Raw genomic sequence first — 22,236 nt, 5'->3', positions numbered from 1 at the left:
ATCCAATACGTTTTGCCATCGAAAAGACTGCCCGCTTCCTCTACTTTGTCTAAATGTGATATTTGTTGATTATTCTAAAATTCAATTCCCAGGTAGGCTGACAACGATATAGGAATGCGGATGGAAGGCGCATTCCACCTACCGAACCTTATTTGCCGACAAGATTCGGTTGACCAATTTTATGGACACTTCGATACTTACGACGTTTTTGTCTCAGATATTTTCTCCATATATGTGACCTCTAACTCTCGTTTCATTCGCTTAGATCTCTGTTCCACAGTTTGCGTTTGTGTCTGATAGTTTGTCTTTGTTTTCATCCCATCATCGTTACATAGCCTTTTGTCTGTCCCGAAGCATGTCTGACAATTTGCATGTTAACTTGAATTGCAAAGAGCCCAAACTCGATGTGCCAACCACCCACAGCAAACCCAACAAGAGATGGCGCTTGGCCTTTGCTACTATCTATTGTGCCAGGGTTTTACATTCTCTTCTCAATGAGAAGAAGAATGGCAGCAAACTTCCAGTTGCTGCTCCTTCCTTTGATGTCTTCAATGTTAAGCCCGATGCCTTCTCAAGAATTGATCAGACAACTCTCACTGAAATTGTGAAGGAGAAAAACGTAGACCTGCTTCTTGAATTTGGAGGAGTTGAAAGCGTGGCTGATGCTCTAGAAACAGATATCAAAAATGGCATCAGCGGCGCTGTTGACGATGTTGCTCTCAGACAGGAAGCTTTCGGTTCAAACACATATAAGAGGCCACCTGCTAAAAGCTTATTCCACTTCGTGGTGGAAGCTTTTAAGGACCTCACCGTTTTCATACTTCTATTTTGTGCAACACTGTCTCTCGGTTTTGGAATTAAAGAGCATGGGCTGAAGGAAGGGTGGTATGATGGTGGAAGCATATTTGTAGCCGTCATTCTAGTCGTTTCTGTCTCTGCTGTGAGTAACTTCAGGCAAAACAGACAGTTCGAAAAGTTGTCTAAAGTAAGCAACAATATCAAAGTTGATGTTTTCAGAAATGGGCGCCGTCAGCAGATCTCTATATTTGAAATAGTCGTTGGAGATGTTGTTGGCTTAAAAATTGGTGACCAAGTTCCTGCCGATGGGTTGTTCTTGGATGGGCATTCACTACAAGTGGATGAATCCAGCATGACCGGGGAGAGTGACCATGTTGAAGTTAATAGCAGCCATAATCCATTTTTGTTTTCTGGAACCAAAGTGGCTGATGGATATGCTCAAATGCTTGTGACATCTGTTGGTATGAACACAACATGGGGCCAGATGATGAGCACAATCAGCCGCGACACTAATGAGCAAACACCCTTACAAGCCAGGCTTAACAAACTTACATCATCAATAGGTAAGGTTGGTATGGCAGTTGCCTTTCTAGTGCTCGTAGTGTCGTTAGTTCGCTATTTCACTGGCAACACAGAAGATGAGAATGGAAATCGGGAGTTCATTGGCAGCAACATAAAGGCTGTTGATATGGTGCATTCTATGGTAACAATCATTGCGGCCGCATTTACCATTCTGGCTGTGGCAATTCCAAAAGGCTTGTTGTTGGCTGTCACACTCATTCTTACTTATTCAATGAAGAGAATGATGGCTGACCAGGCTATGGTTCGGAAGCTCTCTGCCTGTGAGACCATGGGCTCTGCCACCACCATTTGTACCGGCAAAACAGGTACTCTGACTTTGAACCAGATGAAGGTGACAAAGATTTGGCTTGGCCAAGAACCTATTGAGGTTTCCTCTTCAATTTCAACAAATCTTCTCAACCTCATCCAACAAGGGGTTGCCCTGAACACAACTGGTAGCGTTTACAAGGCTAGTTCGGGATCTTCTAAGTTCGAGTTCTCCGGTAGTCCAACTGAAAAAGCAATTCTTTCATGGGCTGTGCTGGAACTTGACATGGACATGGAGATATTGAAGCAGAATTGTACCATTCTCCATGTTGAAGCCTTCAATTCGGAGAAGAAAAGAAGTGGGGTTTCAATAAGGAGTAAGGCTGATAACACAATCCATGTGCACTGGAAGGGAGCAGCAGAGATGATACTAGCAATGTGTTCGAGGTACTATGATGCTTCTGGAAGCATGAAAGATATGGATGATGATGAAAGGATGATATTCGAGCAAATAATTCAAGGTATGGCGGCTAGCAGCCTTCGCTGCATTGCTTTTGCACATACACAGATTCCAGGGGAGGAGCATGAAATTGGTGTAGGTCTGCAAAATCTGAAAGAACACAGCTTGACCCTTATAGGACTGGTAGGGATAAAGGACCCATGTAGACCAGGAGTGAGAAAGGCTGTGGAAGACTGCCAATGCGCTGGAGTGAACGTCAAAATGATTACCGGTGATAATGTATTCACTGCAAGAGCCATGGCCACTGAATGCGGAATACTAAGGCCTGATCAAGACATGACCAGTGAAGGTAGAAGGTGAAGTATTTCGGAACTACACCCTAGAGGAGAGACTGGAGAAAGTTGATAAAATCCATGTAATGGCTAGGTCCTCTCCCTTTGATAAACTTCTCATGGTACAGTGCTTGAAACAAAAAGGTCATGTCGTTGCAGTGACAGGTGATGACACAAATGATGCACCAGCATTAAAGGAAGCTCACATAGGACTTTCTATGGGAATACAGGGCACTGAAGTTGCTAAGGAGAGCTCAGATATCATCATCTTGGATGATAATTTTACTTCTGTTGCCACGGTTTTGAGGTGGGGAAGGTGTGTTTATGACAATATCCAGAAACTCATCCAGCTCCAGCTCACAATGAATGTTGCAGCCCTTGTAATCAACGTTGTAGCAGCAGTTTCAGCACGTGAAGTTCCCTTTACAGAGCTGAAATTATTGTGGGTGAACTTGATTTTGGACACGTTATGTGCTCTAACTCTTGCCACAGGGCAGCCCACCAAGGATCTCATGGAGGAGCCACCTGTGCGCCGGACTCAGCCACTTATTACCAACATAATGTGGAGGAATATATTAGGCCAAGCATTATATCAGATAGCCGTCGTCTTGACCCTACAGTTTAGTGGAGAGTCAATATTCGATGTTAATGAGAAGGTAAAGGATACCTTGATCCTCAATACTTCAGTGTTATGCCAGGTTTTCAATCAATTCAATGCAAGGAAGCTGGAGAAAAAGAATGTGTTCGAGGGGATGCATAAAAACAAGTTGTTTTGGGGGATAATTGGGATAACCATTATACTTGAGGTGGTTGTGGTAGAATTTTTGAAGAAATTTGCCGATACAGAGAGGTTAAGTTGGAAACAATGGGGCGCATGCATTGGGATGGCAGCCCTATCTTGGCCGATCGGATGGGTTGTGAAGTGCGTACCTGTTTCAGACAAACCATTTCTCAATTATTTAAATTGGTAGTACTGTTGGGAGAGTTCTGGGGTTGTAATTGAAGTGTAGAACTTTTTTCTTATTTTCTTGTCCTACCTAGTTTTTTTTCAAAAAAACCAAATCAAACCAAATTCCAACAAAATAAATCAAATTAGATCAATTGTTATTATTAAATTAAACTAAATTAAATTGGAATTGATTTCTTTTATAAGTTCAATTAATTTAGCTCTTATTGTATCTGAAAGCAAGAGAAAAATTTCCTCTTTCTTCTTCTTTGATGGTTTTTATGATTCTTATCCTTTGTTCTTTTTATAATCCAAATACTTATATAATCGGCATGACGTGATTAATTATCACATGAATTGATAATTTTTCTCATAAATGGTAAGAGTTGGTAACTTTTCTTTTATAGGTCAAGTCGGTTAATTTGACGTACCTAGTGGTGGGTTACATGTAGGTTGAGAGGGCGTGGGGGCGCTTATTTCATATAGTCTTGTTTTAGGTGGTTTTAATGTCAAAATCAAATAGGTGGATTTAATTTGATTTTAATATATGAAACCAAATAGATAGAACCATGCACATTCCTACGAGGGGCACATGCTTCCTCATTAGATGACTAGATGATATGACTCAATAGATAAATATTAGTATTGGTCAATACTTTTAATATCGAAGTAGTGGGACATCTTGTCTAATATAGCAATCTTTTCCACTCTCCATTTTTAAAATTAGTATCAAAATAGCTATATAAGATAAATGAGTCGTCGTCATCCACATAAAAGAGATACAGAAGAAAGTGGGAAGATAAGATAGGGATTAAAGGTAGAGTAAATGATTGTTGAAATATGTGGAGGATCAATTTTGGCATGCAAAGTGAAAACCGAATATGTAGATTATATAATTTATGAACAAATTATCATATATGCCTAATATATCAATTTCTTGTGAATATGATATTCATAATTTTTTTGGCAATTAGGGGTGTTAGAGAAGTCAAATTTAAAAAAAGAAAAAAAGAAAAAAAGGAAAAAGAAAACATGTGTAAAATAACTTTTTAATATCTAGATATAGGATAAAAAAGGAGAAAAAGTATTAAAATTTTTCTTTGTATTATCTTTGGCCAAGCAAGAAATGGAAAAAGAAAAATATATTGTTTTGTAGGGGTGTTATCTTATAGTTTAAAAAATTAACCTATTAAAACTTTTTTATTATCTCAAACTTTAAAATTTTTTAACATAAAATTTAAAAATTCCCTCTCACTCGACAAAGTGGGCAATGGGTTTGGCAGTTTCTTTTTTCTATTTCTTATTGCATGAAAGGAGGAGCCAAGTGGCTAGTGTCTACAAGAAGACAGAAGGTAGAGGGTGATATGACATTTATGACACTGGAATCTGGAGATATGGTGGGATTGAGAACCTATTATTTGATTCATACCTTTCACCTTTTTCAGGAGTTTGGGCTAAAAATAACTTCTTTAACCAAACAAATGAGGATTTTGGCCTTCTTTTGAATCTTTGGTTCGAAATGGCCTCTTTCTCTCCAATGAGCATCTTTTATTATCATTATTATTTTAAAAGTTATTTTAACAAAAAAAACAAATCGAAGATGGAGGTGTGGGTCTTGGGGGCAACCGTGGGCATCATCAGCAAGGACGGCATGACATCGCTGGCTGGCAATGAGTAGCAGCCGGAGTTGGAGGAAAGGAAAAATGGCTATGATGGGTTGGATGGAGAGAGAGAGGAGAAATAGGGAAAGAAGGAAACAAGCGAAGGGAGAAAGGGTTGAAGTCGACCGAAGAAGGGGGGACGGAGTGGCCGACAGCAACGTCGCCAGCGATGGGTCGATGGTGATGGGTGTGCGGGTGGAAGAGAAGGAAGAAATGCAGTTTTAATTAAAATAAAAAATAAAAAAATAGAAGAAGGCTAGTTTGAACAATTGTTTCAACACAGGCCGAAAGTTGATTTTTTGTTTCGGTCAAAAGCTACTTTGACCCAAAATTCCTTTTTCAGCCATTTCAAGTCATGCTCTTTTTTTAATTTCCCACGTGGGTTGTCCCTAATGACCGTGTGAAAGGAATCTCAGCCTCTCCATGTATCAATAGTGAGTTTCTCCTCGGCGACCTTCGGTCAAGCCACGAGGCGCGTTCGTGGGAAAGGGCTCGGACACTGCATGTGACCCTGGTTTAACTTACAGAAGAGTCAGGTCAATGATTCAAAGTCATCTCTCCAACTACTCCCTATGTATACCTTTCTTTCCCTACAACTGCAGTTCTCAAAGCCTCCTCCATCTCCAAAATTCTTAGCATTTCTTGTTTCTTCTTTAAAATTACATTTCTGGGCCCAATATTTTTGTTTCTTTTGCTTCTGATCAGTGATTGTGCCAATGAAATATCATATTCTTTGTATCCGGAAATCATGTGAAAGAGCGCGTGCATAATGTCCTTCCTCAGATGTGCCAACACCCTTTGTACATGAACCCAGAAATGGCATTTGCCTTCGCTACTGTCTCTTCTAAGTGTATCGACGGGTTCCTGCTGCAAGGTTCAGTGTGCACCACTGGTGCCACTGGGGCAAGCTCACCCTTCGAGCATGCCAGCCCAGCACTTATCCAAGGCTTAAATACACCTTTGTCGATGTGAGATTTGCTGTGAAGGGACCAAGGGGATTTGAACCCCAACCTCACACTCACCATCACCCATCAACACCAATCGACCAATTATACTTTTGTTAAATAAATGTACATATTATCTATATATATATATATATATATATTATAAATTAATCAGAATAGATTTAATATAAATTTGGTTATTGTGATTTTTATATAATAATTACATATAAAATAAATATTAATTTTTGAATAAAATTATCAAAATTTTAAAATAAAAAATAATTATACAAATTATTATTATTATTATTTGTCATTAAATATATCCAAATTAGATGAATATGTATAAAATATGTTTTCAAGTTATAAACATTATTATTTAATATCATAACTATACGTATACCATCATTTATTTTATATCATTTAATATAATTCAATTAAATATATCATAATTTTGATATTAAATATATTTTTAAATTAGATATCTTATATTCGAATATCACAATATTATTATGAAATAATATTTGATGTAATTTAATAATAAATATACACTTATAAAATTCATATTTTTTACAACATTATTATTAAATTTGATAAATTATATCATGCATATATCAAATTCTTCAATAAAATAACTTTAAGATGTTTATTATATATCTAATTATATTTATACTAGATTTTTTTTACATTTTCATGAATTTTGATCAATTTTAGATCTATAAATACTTTTTTTTTAAATATCCATAAAATCGAAATATCAATATATTTGTAATTATCGATATTTACATCCTTACTTGTAGCTAATGCCGCACTTTCTCCCAATGGGTTTGGCATTGAAGAGCATGGGCTGAGAGAAGGGTGATGCAAAAGAGGAAGAATATTTGTTGTCTGTCTTTCTAATCATTTGCTGAATCTGCTGTAAATATTTCAGAAAAAACAGGCAATTGTCCAACTCAGAAATCTGGGTTGATGTTGTCTGAAATTGGTGGTTTGGATCAGCAGATTTGGACAATGGGAGCATATCATCAAGCTGAAATTCTCACAGAAAACATTCTTGTTTTCTAGCACAAGGGAGGCTGTAGTGTTTTCTTGGAAAGGAGACCAATGGATATTCCGGAATGCTTGTGGCTTATGATGATCCATGAGCACAATCATCTGCGATTATAATGAGCAGACAAGTTTATGAGTCTCGCTCAAAAAGCTGGCTTTATGGATATTGTTGGTCTCTCTTGCTTTTCTGATTCTTGTAGTGTGTTGGGGAATTCAAAGTTGAGAATGGAAATGAGATGTTCAATGACAGCAAGACAAAGTCTGATGATATAGTGAATGCCGTGGTGCGAATTGTTTGATGCAGCAGTAACTATTGTGACTGTAGCAATTCCAGAAAGCTTGCTGTTGTGGGTCACGTCTAGAAGAGGCTGATGGGCACTGCCATGATGCCACCACCATTTTTATTGACAAAAGGGGCAACCTTTCGTTGAACCCAGATGAAAGTGATGAAGCTTTCCCCTCCGTAAGAACCTATTGAAAAAGTGCTTTATTTTCAGATGCCACATACGCTCCCAGATTGATCCATCAAGAAGTTATTACAGAGCTTCTCCATGCATGAAACGCCTGGATCTGGGTGGAAGGATGGAATATGTGCAATAATTCAATATCAATATAATTTCTTTTCATGCCTCCACCATTTGAGCCCGGCAAACCACATGTTCATCACAGTCAGATCTTTCTGTGCAAGTACGATTTCAGGAGGAAGCACCCACCATTCTCGGAACGTCAAAGGCCACATAGTGTAAAGCCCCTTTCCTGAAGCACGAAAGCAAGAAAATATGCCAGGTTCAATATTATGGCCTTTACTAGCATATGGTGGTAGAAGAACCTATATTCTTGGAGGCCGAAGCTTACTTAATTCGGAATAATGAATATAGAGCGTGGCCAACTGCGACAAGCCATCTGCGATTGAAGATGCTACAACCACAATAGTAAGTGCAGCAACAAGCCATCTGCGATTGAAGATGCTACAACCACAATAGTAAGTGCAGCAACAACGATTCCCCCCACAGCATTCACTATATCATCAGCCTTTGTCTTGCTGCTATTGAACTCCTGATTCCCATTCTCATCTTCTGAAAACGGCAAACCAACGACACTACAAGAACCACAAAAGCAACTGGGCGACCAGCATTATCAAGGATAAAGTTAGGTTGTTGAGCCAGAGTTGTGTATGTAGCTGTTCTTTATATATATATATATATTCACTGCAGACTGCTCATGGATGTCTTCCCCACAAGCATCTGACATGTTTATCAATTGGCCGCCCCAAAAACAGGGACAGATCCTGCCTAATTGAGCCTACCCGTTTCAGACAAAATCAAATTGGATATCGTTGTCGGCCTATCAGATCATAACTGGAGGAATTGCCTATTTTCCTTGAGTTACATGACAGCAGGGACATCATTGACCAGAAAGACAGCCACAAGGAAGATTCCACACCGTAACCCTTCTTTCAGCCCGTGTTCATTAATGGCAAGAGAAAGCGCAGCACAAGCTACAAGTATGAGGATGGTAAAACCCTGATGGAAGGAGCATTTTTTAGGTGGCTTTGCTATGTTTGAGGCCTTCTTCTTCACATCACCTTCTATTCCTCCAAAGCTAGCTTTGGCCTTTTGTCTTCCACTATTTGAGGTGAGGCTTGTTTCATCAATCATGGAGAAGTCATACCCCAGCTTAACATTGATCACAAGTATCAGATTGATTAAATGTTTTTGGCATGCCGAGTGAGGACCCTGTACGACCGTGTGCGCAATCTATGATTAAGTCATTTTATTTATGTGGTGTTTCAATTTCTTGTGAATCTGATACCAATAATTTTTTTGGCACTTCAAGTATACTGCTGTTTCTTTCTTGTACAGTACTGTCAGTGAGGGGCCTCCCTTGATGCCAATGGTCATGTGGAAAACCCCCACTGTTGTCGCCTCGCGTATCCGATGGTCCACGTTGCTGCTATATGGATGGACACGTGATTCTCAACACACAAGGGGTTCTTGATTCAGTGGTTGCACCTGCAAAAGGCATCCGGACAGGGTGTCCGGACGCACCCTCCGATGGTTTTATTAGCCATGGTGAGAAAGAGATATATAAATCAGTTGGCCTTTTTCTAGGTATCAAGAGGTTACCAAGAGATCCCTTTTCTTCTTCGTGCGAAGGTATATATATCCAGCTTCAGGGGTACTGTTCCTCTCATTAATGGTGAGGAGATCTTTTCTGTTGTGATGATGACAATAGGTGTTAGTAGGAGCACTATCATCCTATGAATGGCTGTCAGAGACTATGGTAGGTGATGCGGCCGTCAGAGATCGTGGGAAGCGATTATGCAGAATGATCGTGGGAAGTGACTTGCTGTCACTTCCTCTTGTCTTCTCATTCTGCAGGTGATGGGATGTGGGCCATGGCTGCTTGTTGTGATTGCGTGTAAGACTCGCTTTACTTTAATTGATCATCCAGAAGATTTATATCCGGATGGCTCATGCTGACTATCCGGATGTGTTGTGGAGACTATCCGGATGTGTACGCTCTGCCAGCGTCGTTTGCTCTTCCTTGGATAGGAGAAGATGAAACGTCGTTTGCCTTTCCTTGAGGCGGTCCGGATAGGATGTCTACACCATGCATATCCTTAGGGGAATCCGGATAATGATGGTCCGGCTGATAACACGTGCCACGCGTCACTATGAGCTGCGTGCCACGTGTTTCCCAAGGGGAGGGGTCCCTACATTGCCCCCCTTTTTAACTTGCCTATTTTGCCCAAAAAATGGGCGGGTTAAAAATAACTGGCTTTTGAAAACTGAAGAAGTCCCTTCGTCTGACTGGGCCACGTGGCGAGTGGGGGTGCGGAAGCCAAAAAGGCTTTTATGACGAGCCGCCGACCCTGCGTATCCCCAGACAATATGTCGTTTCAATGATAACATGGCTGTTGGTTTGGCTTTCCGAGGGGCTGTCCTGCTATAAATAGGGTACTGTACCTCTTTTTGTATTTTTTCCTACTGCATTCTCTTGAGAGTCTTTCTTCTTACTGCTTTTTCTACGCCCTTTGCTTTTCTGAAAAAAAACTCCGAAAGCTCTTTTGTACCAGTGCTTTTGTATCGCGACTTTGTTGGTTTGCTGCTGGTGATTTTGTATCAAGGCGGTACCCGTTCTTCTTCTTCGGTGCTGTATTTGGTACGTATCTCTTTGCTACTGCCGTTCCTTTGGTTGCGTTTGCTGGTTCTTTACACTTGCTTTCTGGCTTGCTTGGGCATTGTTTTGGACGAGTCGTTTGCAATTGTTGTTGAATGTTGGTACTTTGTTGTTGTTTGGAGGGGTTTTTGAGGGGTTTTTCTGACGGCTTTGAGTTAGGGTTTGTGTATTTTCTGATTGCTTGGTCTGAACCGTTTGTATTGTTTTTGCGTGTAGATTTTGCTTTGGCTTTGTGGTAAGAAATGGCTCCAAAAAAGACTGTTTCGTCTGTCCGGGTCAGCGAGGCTAGCGAAAAGGCGATAGACAAATTAAATGCGAAGGAGTTCCGGGAGCGATTCCTGATCCCCCATGACGTGTTGATAGACCTGGTGAACGAGGAGGCGGCTATGCCTACTGAGAAAGGTGGAAAAAACGCTATCCTCTTCACAAAGGAACAATTCAACGCGGGGCTCCGGTTCCCTCTGCCGGCGTTGTTCAAGGAATTCCTCCACTTCTCTCAAATTCCCCCTATCTTTATTCACCCCAACCTTGTCCGGGTGCTGATGGGATGCAGCATCATCAACATGCTGTACAGCCTCGACCTGACGCTACTGGAAGTGTTCTTTGTCTATTCCCTGAAGAAAGCAAAGAATGATATCTTCAGTGTGTCCGCTCACCTGCCCTCCCTTCAAATGGTGACAGAACTGCCAGATTCGACAAAGGGAGGGGCGAAGGGGCTGGTGGCAGTCTGGGGTGGATGGGCGGGGCTATCGCAGCATCCGTCGAGGCCTTTTTCTCCGAATTATACCCTAAAAATTCCGGGTAATCTTGTTTTGCGATTTTTTTTTTTTTTTTTTTTTTTTTTTTTTTATCCAGATTTTGCTTTGCTGATTTTTCCAGATCTTTCCGGGCGGAATTCTCACCTTTTGTTGCTGACAATGCAGGTTTGGAATTGAGGGGCCACCTTGTGGATTGGGTGGAAAAGGCATCCTTTGCCTGTGTCTGCAAATTATTTGAAATAGATCCCAAGGAGAGGGCCTACAAAACATTGCTCTCGGCGCGGAATTTGACAGAGGTCGTCCGGGAGCCCCAGGAATATGTTATCAACATCCTTCCTAGGAAATTGGCAAAGGATGAGATAGTGCCTGGGGAGCATTATACAGTGAAAGAGCTCCCCCTCTATCAGGAAGCTAAAGAAGCTGACGCTGAAAGGCGGCGAAAGCTCCTGGAGGATAGAGATCAGAAAAAGACTGAAGGCACTATCCGGAAGGCTCCCGGACAGAAGCGGGGTCCGGACTCCCCTCCGAAGAAAACTTCAGGAAAAAGGGGGAAGCTGGTGAAGAAGCATGGGAAGGATGCGAAGGAACCCACTCCTCCCAAGGAGTTTCCTCCTCCACAAACTACCTATGAGGGGGAAGTAATGATAGAGGAGCCAGTAAATGCTGCTCCGCACTCTATCTCAAGCGGCCCCGGGCGCATGTCGGGGTTGAATCACTCAGGTCCCTCCTTAGTCGCGGCTGCGCGTCTAGCCAACGTGGCTGAGGAAGCTGCATCTATCAACCATCCGGGCAACCTCAATCCGGATGCAGCTGAAACGGCCCCGTTGGAGGAAGCGGGGGCAGAAAGCCAAAGTCAGCCTTCCGACGACCCGGATCGCCTGGCTATAGTCCTGGTGAAAGGGCCTCCCCTCAAGAAGCCGCGTTTGACGCGCGATCTACAGTCCGGACTCTTTGAGCGGCTTCAAGAGCGGCAGCAAGAGATTGAAATTAGCTGCGCTTCTGCTCATGACGCTCATCCGGATGGAGGCGAGGTGGAGATGGCTACTGAGACCTCAGCCGTTCCGGCAATAATTCCGGCTGAGGATGCATCCGGACCTATGTGCCCGGACGAAAATATGGGGGCTCCGATTCCGGGACACGAGCTACCCTCTCCTTCCTCATCCGAGGAGGAATCTGCTGATGATGCCGCTCCCGCTAGCCCTTTCAGCTACGCGGAGTTGGAAGCTAAGTTAAAGCAGATTACTCCTGACTGGAAAGCCATCAAGCCCTCTGCTAAGATGTTTGATATGATAGAAACGGTACGCCGCTGTCTTGTGTTTTTGCTTTTTGACTTTTTGTTGCACTGATGTGTTTGTTGTAGTATGATTTATGTTTTTGCTTTTCTTGTTTGTGTGTTAGCTGGTGAGGGGCCTCCGCAGCATGTCTCAACAACACGCTCTTTTTACTCAGCTGCTGCAGACCGCAGACTATATGAAGACCTTCTCCTCTCGGCACCAAGAGATTGAAAATCAACTGCGTCTGAGAATGGAGGAGGCTGAGGCCAGTCTATCCACCATGCGAGAGGAAAATGAAGCCCTCCGGGTGGAGTTGGCTGAGGCAAAGGGTCAAGAAGAATCAACTGCGGGCCGCCTTCATGAGGCGGAGGGTGAGGTAGCCCGGCTAAGGGATGAATTGAGTCGACTCCGGACAGAAGTTTTGAATGAAAAGAAGCAGAAGGAAGACTTGCAGCTGCGTCTGGATGTGCAAAAAGAGGAACTTGAACGGGAGTTTGCTGTGGAAAGGGAGGAACTTGCAGCGGATTACCAGAGACAAGTGGATGATACATTTATCTTTGGGTATCGCTGCTGCATGAAGAAGAACGGTATAAAGCGAGATACCCCTTCAATTCCTCCAAGTGAAGAAAAGAAGCTCCATGAGAAACCTGCTCCCTGATAGTTTATCTCTTCTTGCAATTTTTCTGCTGTAATTTTTCCTTCTGTATATTTTTGTGGTCCGGATGTCTCTTTGTAATTTACATTTACTCATATCAATAAAACTTACTTCTTTCTCATTTGCACTTGTGTACACTTTCTACTGATAATACTGCTTTAAATTAAACACATTCCATGGTCTGAGTAACGGAGTGCCATCTAGCTTTTGTAAATGATAGGCTCCATTTTCATTTGCCTTAGACACTATGTAGGGTCCTTCCCAATTGGCTTGGAATTTTCCTGCGCCTACTTCAGCAGTATTTTCAAAAACTTTTCTAAGTACTAGCGTACCATTTTTGAAGTTTCTGGGCCTGACTTTTCGATTGTAATGCGCTGATGCTCTTTGTTGATAATCTGCCATCCGGATGGATGCGCTTTCTCTGACTTCGTCTGCCCAGTCCAAATTTCTTCCTAGTTCCGTGTCGGCATCTTTTTGCTTTGCTGCATCAGTCCGGATAGTAGGAAGACCTATTTCAGTGGGAATGACTGCATCCATTCCATATGTGAGGGCAAAAGGAGTATTTCCTGTTGGTCGTCCGGGTGTGGTCCGATAGGCCCACAGGACGCCGGGTAGTTCCTCCACCCACCTCCCTTTGGCTCGCTCCAGCCTTTTCTTCAAGGCATTGACTAGAGTTTTGTTTGTGGCTTCCGCCTGGCCATTGCTTTGAGGATAACGTGGCGTGGAGTATGAATTCCGGATATTCAATTCCGAACAGAAATTCCTGAATGCAATGCTGTCAAATTGTGGACCGTTGTCAGCTATGATGATTTGGGGAATCCCATAACGGCAAACAATGTTCTTCCATACGAACTTGGTAACATCTTTATCTTTGATGCTTGCATATGCTTCAGCTTCTACCCATTTACTGAAGTAATCAGTGGCGACAAGAAGGAATTTCTTTTGGGCGGGTGCTGCTGGGAGGGGTCCCACTATGTCCATGCCCCACTGCGCGAAAGGCCATGGGCTTGAGACCGATTTTAATGCGATTGATGGTATATGTGGAATGGGAGCGTATTTTTGACATTTATCACATTTTTGGACATATGTTGCCGCGTCTTTCTTCATTGTTGGCCAGTAGTATCCTTGTGAATGAGCTCTATGTGCTAGGGATCGTCCTCCCGTATGATTTCCGCATACTCCTTCATGTAACTCAGCTAACACGTACTGGGCCTCTGAATGCCCAAGACAGCGAAGATAAGGCCCTGTGAAAGATCGCTTGTACAGGTGCCCCCCAATCAGGGTGAAACGCACCCGGATTTTGTGCGCTCGTTTAGGATCTTCGGGTAAAGTTCCTGTCCGGAGATATTCTGCAATATTATGCGTCCATTCTTGATCATCCGCTTGGTCTGCTTCAATGGAGTTGCAAGTGGAATTTTCTGCGACAGAGGGATTGGCTTGTACATGGATAGGCAATAGAATGGCTTCTCTGATGGGGAGGGAAGCAGCTATACCGGCCAAGGCGTCAGCGCGCCCGTTGTCAGCTCGCTTAATTTTTTCAATTGTCCACTCGGTGAATTGCTGTAAGGTGCTTCTTACTTTGGCCAAGTATCGCGCCATGCGTGAGTCCTTAGCCTCATATTCTTTCTGGACATGCCTTACCACTAGTTGCGAGTCGCTGTAGATTCGGAGTTTGGAGACGGATAGCGCAAGAGCGAGGTCCATTCCGGACAGGATGGCCTCGTATTCTGCTTCATTGTTAGACGCGGAGAATCCCAGCCGGATGGCCTGCTCCAGATGTTCCCCAGTTGGGGACTGTAATAAGAGCCCAACTCCAGAGCCTGATGAGCGTGAGGCTCCGTCAACTCGTAGAGTCCACCACTCCTGTTCACCTGATTCGTGGTGCTGGTCGGGTCTTCGTGAATATTCGAGCACGAAGTCGGCCATTACTTGGCCTTTTTTGGATAATCTGGGTTGGAATTCGATTCCAAATTCGCTCAATTCGATGGCCCACTGTAGCATTCGCCCAGTTAAATCTGGCTTGTGTAGAATGCTACGAAGGGGCTGATCGGTCAGTACAATCACTGGGTGAGCTTGAAAATAGGGGCGGAGCTTTTGAGCAGCACTTCGAAGAGCTAAGGCTGTTAACTCCATTTTTGAATACCTGGTTTCTACATCTGCCAAAGCTCTGCTGACATAGTAGACAGGTTTCTGCTCCTTTGGCGAAGGGCAGCGGAATAGAACGGCGCTGATTGCCCATTCTGAGACAGCTAAATACATATATAGCTTCTCCTTTGGCATGGGGCTGCTCAAGATGGGCGGATGCATAAGACAGTGTTTAATTCTTTCCAACGCGTTTTGGCAATTGTCCGTCCATCCCTGCGTTCCAGCTTTTCGTATCGCTAAGAAGAAGGGTCGCAACTCGTCAGTGAAGCGGGCTATAAAACGTCCTAACGCAACGAGCTTGCCTGTAAGGCGTTGTAACTCCTTTTTGTTCCTGGGAGGAGGTGTCTCCATGACTGCTTTGACTTGATCCGGGCTGACTTCTATGCCTCTTTGGCTGACCATAAATCCCAGAAATTTGCCAGCACTCACGCCAAAGGCACATTTGGAAGGATTTAGCTTCATGTCATATTTTCGCAAGAGGTAAAATACTTCTTGTAAATGGAGGATATGCTGCTCTCGAGTTTTGCTTTTAACCACGATATCGTCAATGTATACCTCGACCGAGCGGCCTATCAGAGGTTTGAAGATTTTAGTCATCAATCTTTGATACGTGGCGCCAGCGTTTTTGAGTCCGAATGGCATGACTTTGTAGCAATAGAGGCCGTGTGGCGTTATGAATGCTGTTTTTTCTTCGTCATCCGGAGACATGGGAATTTGGTGATAGCCGGAGAAGGCATCCAAGAAAGAGAGCATCCCTTGCCCGGAAGTGGAATCCACAATTTGATCTATCCGCGGTAAGGGAAAACTGTCTTTTGGACATGCATTATTGAGATTGGTGTAATCAACACAGACTCGCCATTTGCCCTCTTTCTTTGGTACCACTACTACATTTGCCAACCAATCCGGATAAGATACCTCTCTGATGAATCCGGCTTCCAACAATTTGTTAATTTCATCTTGGATAACTCTTTGTCTATCCGGGTGAAATCGTCTAATCTTCTGTCGAATGGGTCTGGCTGCTGGAAAGACGTTAAGCTTGTGAGAGGCGATAGAGGGATGAATTCCCTTCATATCCGAATGTGTCCATGCGAAGATGTCATGGTTACTTCGAAGGATATTCTGTATGCTCTGGGTTTCTTCTTGTGTCATGAGGGAACTGATGTTTGTGAGGTGATCATTCTCTTCTGAGATTTGGATTGTTTGTAAGGGATCTGCTACCGGGGGATCCTTGTCCACCGGACCCAATAATTGCTATTGGTCGCGCGCAATGCTAGGTTCAGGGGGAGATGCATCTTCCTGGTTAGCGACTGCTTCACGTGCTATTTGGTAGCACTGGCGAGCGGCTAACTGGCTGCCATACAAGTCAGTTTGCCCTTCATTGGTGAGGAAACTCACCATTTGATGATATGTGGAGGGGATGGCTTTCATGTAGTGAAGCCATGTGCGTCCCAAGATGATATTGAAGGGTGACAATTCTTGCACCACCGAGAATTGCACGTTGAGAGTGACTGGTCCAGCTCGAACCGGCAGTATAATGTCTCCTAAGGATGTTGTTGATGATCCGTGGAATCCAGATAAGATTCGTCCGGGGTTTTCGAGACCCGCGAGACTGTGTCCCATATGGCCAATGACTGATGCTTGTACTAGATCGGCTGAACTGCCTGGATCAACCAAGATACGTCTTACATCAAAATCTCCTATTTCTAGAGAGAGGATGAGGGCGTCACGATGTGGCTGTAGCGTCCGGGTGGGATCTACTGGTGGGAAAATGATTGTCCCATCTATGGGGCGAGGGCCCTCTCCAGTAAGACCCGGCCGGATGGAATTAATGCGCTCGCGTATTGACGCGGCCCGCAGCAATTTCTGCCTTTTACGCCTGGAATCGTATTCCTCGTCAGACGGGCCCCCATTGATATAGTTTATCACAGCCTTGGGGGCGACTGGGGCCCTCGGGGCCTCAGAGTTATGATGCTGAGATACGTCCCTTCCTCCAGTATCTGAGCGGAGGTACTGTTTTAAATGTCCTGCTTTGATGAGCCTTTCAACTAGATACTGGAGGGATCGACACGTCTCTGTTGTATGACCATGGTCTTTGTGGAAGGCGCATTTCTTGCTGCGGTCTCTTATGGATGGGTCCGTTTCGAGGGGTCTAGGCCACCTGAAGTCGGACAACCCTTGGATCATTGGGAGAAGTTTTTCGTATGATACGGATAGGGGTGTGACGGGCGGCCTATTCGGACGACTCGGCCCGTCCTGTCTCCGGTCAACTGGTTTTGGACGGTCCGGAGGCTTGGCATGCCTGTCCGCGTTATCTCTAGAAGCCCGTCCGGCAACCAAAACTTGTTGAGTGGCTGCACGCACGTCATCTTCGAGCATTGAATATTTGTTAGCACGTCTGAACAAATCGTCCATCGTTGTGGGAGGCTTTTTTGCCAGTGATTCAAAAAATGGAGTGCCTGGACAAATGCTTCTCTTGAAGATTTGTAGGACAGCATCCATGCTGCAAACCTCTATTTGGAGTACGGCTTGGCCAAATCGTTTCACAAATTCCCTCAAGGATTCGTTGTCTCTCATTTTTATGTTCTGGAGGGTGCTGATATTCTGCTTGTGTCGAGCAGAGCACAAGTACTGTCCCACGAATGCTTCAGAGAGGTCCCCGAAATTGTCAATAGAGTTAGGAGGTAGGCGATGAAACCATGAGAGGGCCTGCCCTTGAAGGCTGGCAGGGAATACTTTGCATAATAATGCATCGTTGCCAATATCGAGCGTCATAAGCTGTCGATAGTGCATGATGTGATCAAAGGGATCGTTGGTCCCATCGTATGTGGAAAACTTTGGTACGAGGAATCCTCTTGGGGGCTCGTAATGGGTGATATGAGAGCAAAAGGGCGTGGAGAGCATGTCATCCAGCCTTTTGCTGATGGAGCCAATGGGTGGCTCGTTTGGGAGGTTTCTCCCAGCTGGTCGTTCCGCTAGGTGTGAATGAACGTTCCGCATCGCTAGGGTGACCATGGGGTCACGATGCGGAGGTACGTTCTGCACCATGGGAGCGATCATAGGATCGGGGCGTGGTGCCCGGGTTGTGGCTGCTGGTGGCCTTGATCTCCCAGGCTCTTGTGGGCCAAGTCTTGCGCGCATAGAACTTGACAACTGTGATTTTCTATCACGCTGTCTTTTTGCTGAGAAATGAGTGGAATCTGAGCTTTCCTCACGGGGAGCTCGAGGCATGGGTGTGCGTGGCTCATGGGGCCTTGCGTTGTACGTTCCTGGGATAGCTCCTGTTGACCCAGGATATATTGATTCTGGCTCTGGCTTTGAGTTTGCCACCTGGCCTTTTGAGCGCTGACGACGAGGAGGTCCTGATGTTGAGGCTTGAATGCGTAACACAGCGTTTTCTTCCCTTAACCTCTCCGTCTCCTGGAGGAGAGCTTTTAGCTGTTTTTCGCTTGCCAACTGTCTTTTTTCGATGGCTTGACGCCATTCGTGATTATCTTCTTCCTCTCTACCAGATGATCGACTTTGGGAAGGTGTGGCCATCTTTGCCAGTGACTGAATCAAAATAAAAAGTAAAAGTTTCCCACAGACGGCGCCAATGTTGTCGCCTCGCGTATCCGATGGTCCACGTTGCTGCTATATGGATGGACACGTGATTCTCAACACACAAGGGGTTCTTGATTCAGTGGTTGCACCTGCAAAAGGCATCCGGACAGGGTGTCCGGACGCACCCTCCGATGGTTTTATTAGCCATGGTGAGAAAGAGATATATAAATCAGTTGGCCTTTTTCTAGGTATCAAGAGGTTACCAAGAGATCCCTTTTCTTCTTCGTGCGAAGGTATATATATCCAGCTTCAGGGGTACTGTTCCTCTCATTAATGGTGAGGAGATCTTTTCTGTTGTGATGATGACAATAGGTGTTAGTAGGAGCACTATCATCCTATGAATGGCTGTCAGAGACTATGGTAGGTGATGCGGCCGTCAGAGATCGTGGGAAGCGATTATGCAGAATGATCGTGGGAAGTGACTTGCTGTCACTTCCTCTTGTCTTCTCATTCTGCAGGTGATGGGATGTGGGCCATGGCTGCTTGTTGTGATTGCGTGTAAGACTCGCTTTACTTTAATTGATCATCCAGAAGATTTATATCCGGATGGCTCATGCTGACTATCCGGATGTGTTGTGGAGACTATCCGGATGTGTACGCTCTGCCAGCGTCGTTTGCTCTTCCTTGGATAGGAGAAGATGAAACGTCGTTTGCCTTTCCTTGAGGCGGTCCGGATAGGATGTCTACACCATGCATATCCTTAGGGGAATCCGGATAATGATGGTCCGGCTGATAACACGTGCCACGCGTCACTATGAGCTGCGTGCCACGTGTTTCCCAAGGGGAGGGGTCCCTACACCCACCATTTTCAAACTTTATTGTGATTTTGTAGACCATTTTATGTGATTGGTTCAAGATTCAAATCATATGTGCTAACTTCTCTCGACGTGGCTATGAAATGAAGGCTGGAAGGTGGACCTAGTCAACAGAATAGCTTTTATTTTCATGCATTTTTTATTATTCTCCCTCTAATTTTTGGCAATTATAAAATGGGACAATCACATTGGAGGGTTGATGAATCTTTTAATTTCATAAACATCCATCAAAGATCAAAGATGCATGCCGAGTCCCTGAAAATTTAGGTACAAAAACCCCCTTTACCATTTCTATTTATACATTTTTCTTAATTTTCTATTTCTTTGTATTCGATATTAAATAATTAGAAATTTCATTTAAAAATCTTAAATACATTTTTTTCTCTCTATTTTCACCTATGTACAAGACTTACATAAAAATATATAAGATACTTTTGTACTAATTGTACAAAGACCCATCTAAACATGCTATTGTGAATATATTTGTATATTTTTATATTTTTATAGATATCAATAAAAATATGAAAATATTGTATAAATTCAATATAATTGTCTTGCATATAAATGAAAATGTGAAAAAAAATATTATATTTGATATTTGTGCAGTGTGTGAATAAATTTTTTTAGTAATTTGGTGTTAAAAATTAAGAAAAAAAATGAAGAAAAATATCTACATAAATTCATGATATACAAGTTTGGATATGGCTCATACAATTGTTATATAATTAAATTTTAAAATAATAATAAAATATTAAATTAATGAAATAAATTAGAATAATAGTTGCAACTTGAAATAAAAAATAAAAACAAAATAAAAATCATATGAATATTAAATAGATTTTGAGAAAAAATTATTTATTATTTTTAAAATTTTTCTAGAAATGTCACAATATTAATTATCATGATTACTTAAAAGATAAATAATAATATGTTAACCGTGCAGTCATCTAATTACAAAAACTTATATCCTATGAGTCAAAATATGCATTTTATATGGACCTTAAATCTATTTGCTAAAAATGGAAATTGTTTTTTTTAAATCATATTAAAGGTATCTTAGATATTTTTGGGTGACAACTTGTCTATATAATTTTCAAAGTAATTTTAAAATTTACTCAGTAATTTTAACTCAATTAAGTAAAATATGTGGTCTTTAACCTTATTATAGATTCATCTACCCTTTAACTTTAATTATTATCCCATACAAAATTCTTTTCCCTTCTATGAGAACAAATATGTTTATAAATTATTATTTTTCATCTGACTCAATTTCATCATGTGAGAAGTTATTTAAAGTATCAAAGAAAGGAAGGTGTGTTACAAAATTTCCATATAAACACACATTTTGAAACCCATTAAGCCAACTTTTAAGGTTATATATGTTCCTTAAAGTTGGAGGGAAAGAAATAGATAGAGAAATAAAATAAAATAAATGAAAGAATTTATTAATTTTTCTCTACTTTCATCGTTCTTGAAAAAATTAACAAAAAAATTTAACAAATTATAAACTTTTTTCTTTATATAACATTGTAAACCCCTTTGCAGACATGACTCGAGGAGAGTATTTTTTTTTTTCATTTTTGAAGTGGGAGGACCTCTTTATGGAGGAAGCAAGCTGCGTGGACGTGTGGCAACCACCACCAACTTGTTATGGTGGTGGTTGAGAGAAAGACATCTCTGAGTAAGAGATGATGGATGGAACGGGAGCAATTAAGGTAGAGATGAGTGGAATGAAGGGTTTTCGAGGGAAATTTTTTTTTTTGAGAGAGCTTGAGGCAAGTGAGGTTTTAGAGAGTTTGGGAGCAAGAAGAAATAGTGGAGAAGTTCGTCGTTTTTGTCCAGGTATGATTGAGGCATGCTTGATATTTCTCTACTTCGGATTGTTATGTCTCACCTCCTGCTATTTCCAAGTTCATGTTGATGCTTGATTGTGGACATCATATGTTGTGCATATCGGTGGAATCCGAGTTTTTTTATTTTTTTATTTTTATGTATTTCATGACTGGTTTGACCTTATTTCTTCAGCTCGATTTTGAGTTCCCCGTGAGATGGCTTGCCATGCTTTCATCTCTATTTAAAAATGTGTTTGGATTCCGATTTCCAAATTTGATTTCCAATTTCCAAAATTTCAATTTTTAAATTTAATTTTCAAAACTTCCATTTTCAAATAATCTTCAAAATTCCAATTTTCAAAACTTTAATCTTCAAATAATTTTTCAAAATTCCAATTTTTAAATTTAATTTTCAAAACTTCCATTTTCAAATAATCTTCAAAATTCCAATTTTCAAAACTTTAATCTTCAAATAATTTTTCAAAATTCCAATTTTCACAACTTCCATTTTAAAATAATTTCCAAGTTCTCATTTTCATAATTTAATTTTCAAAACTCCAATTCTCAAACAATTTTCGATACTCCAATTTCTTTCAAATTTAATTTCCCAAAATTTCAATTCTTAAATTTAACTATCGAAACCCCAATTTTCAAATAATTTTCAGGACTTCAATTTCCAAATAAATTTCAAACTCCAGTTTTCTTTTGAATAGTTTTGATTCCACTCTTTTTTTTTTTAATATTTAAATTCACAAGTTTTCTTCGATTTTCAAATAATCTCTTGTTTTCCCTTATTTTTTTTCTTAATAAGAATGAATATGATTTTCATAATTTCAAAAGCAATGGAATTTGTGAGATTAATTCATGCAAAAATAAATTGGGCTTTGGTGGGGGTCCTACATATGATCTCTTCTGATTGTCAACTATTGTACTTAATGAATATTGTTTTATCTTTATC

General features: G+C 41.9%; 1 protein-coding gene and 1 pseudogene across 1 annotated transcript; both read left to right on the top strand.

The window, feature by feature from the left end:
- The first annotated feature begins 355 nt into the window (after positions 1–355).
- Positions 356–3,389, top strand: LOC100247718 (putative calcium-transporting ATPase 13, plasma membrane-type; annotated as a pseudogene).
- A 6,668-nt stretch (positions 3,390–10,057) lies between these two features.
- On the top strand, positions 10,058–13,007 carry LOC132253796 (uncharacterized). The gene is made up of 4 exons (XM_059736875.1): positions 10,058–10,181; positions 10,416–11,000; positions 11,123–12,255; positions 12,356–13,007. Exons 2-4 carry the CDS (start codon positions 10,442–10,444, stop codon positions 12,887–12,889), a joined length of 2,226 nt encoding a protein of 741 aa, XP_059592858.1. The 5' UTR covers positions 10,058–10,181; positions 10,416–10,441; the 3' UTR covers positions 12,890–13,007.
- The last annotated feature ends 9,229 nt before the right edge of the window (positions 13,008–22,236 follow it).

Source organism: Vitis vinifera, chromosome 5 (genome assembly GCF_030704535.1).
Source record: "Vitis vinifera cultivar Pinot Noir 40024 chromosome 5, ASM3070453v1".
NCBI lineage: Eukaryota > Viridiplantae > Streptophyta > Magnoliopsida > Vitales > Vitaceae > Vitis > Vitis vinifera.
The sequence above is the reverse complement of the archived record's forward strand: the minus strand, read 5'-3'. Positions and strand labels throughout refer to the sequence as shown.

Bases quoted from the DNA above. Each gene is read 5' to 3' on its own strand.
- LOC132253796 (XM_059736875.1), top strand. From the start codon at position 10,442: ATGGCTCCAAAAAAGACTGTTTCGTCTGTCCGGGTCAGCGAGGCTAGC. The intron at 11,001-11,122 runs GTAATCTTGTTT...CTGACAATGCAG, and splicing joins TTATACCCTAAAAATTCCGG to GTTTGGAATTGAGGGGCCAC. The intron at 12,256-12,355 runs GTACGCCGCTGT...TTTGTGTGTTAG, and splicing joins TGTTTGATATGATAGAAACG to CTGGTGAGGGGCCTCCGCAG.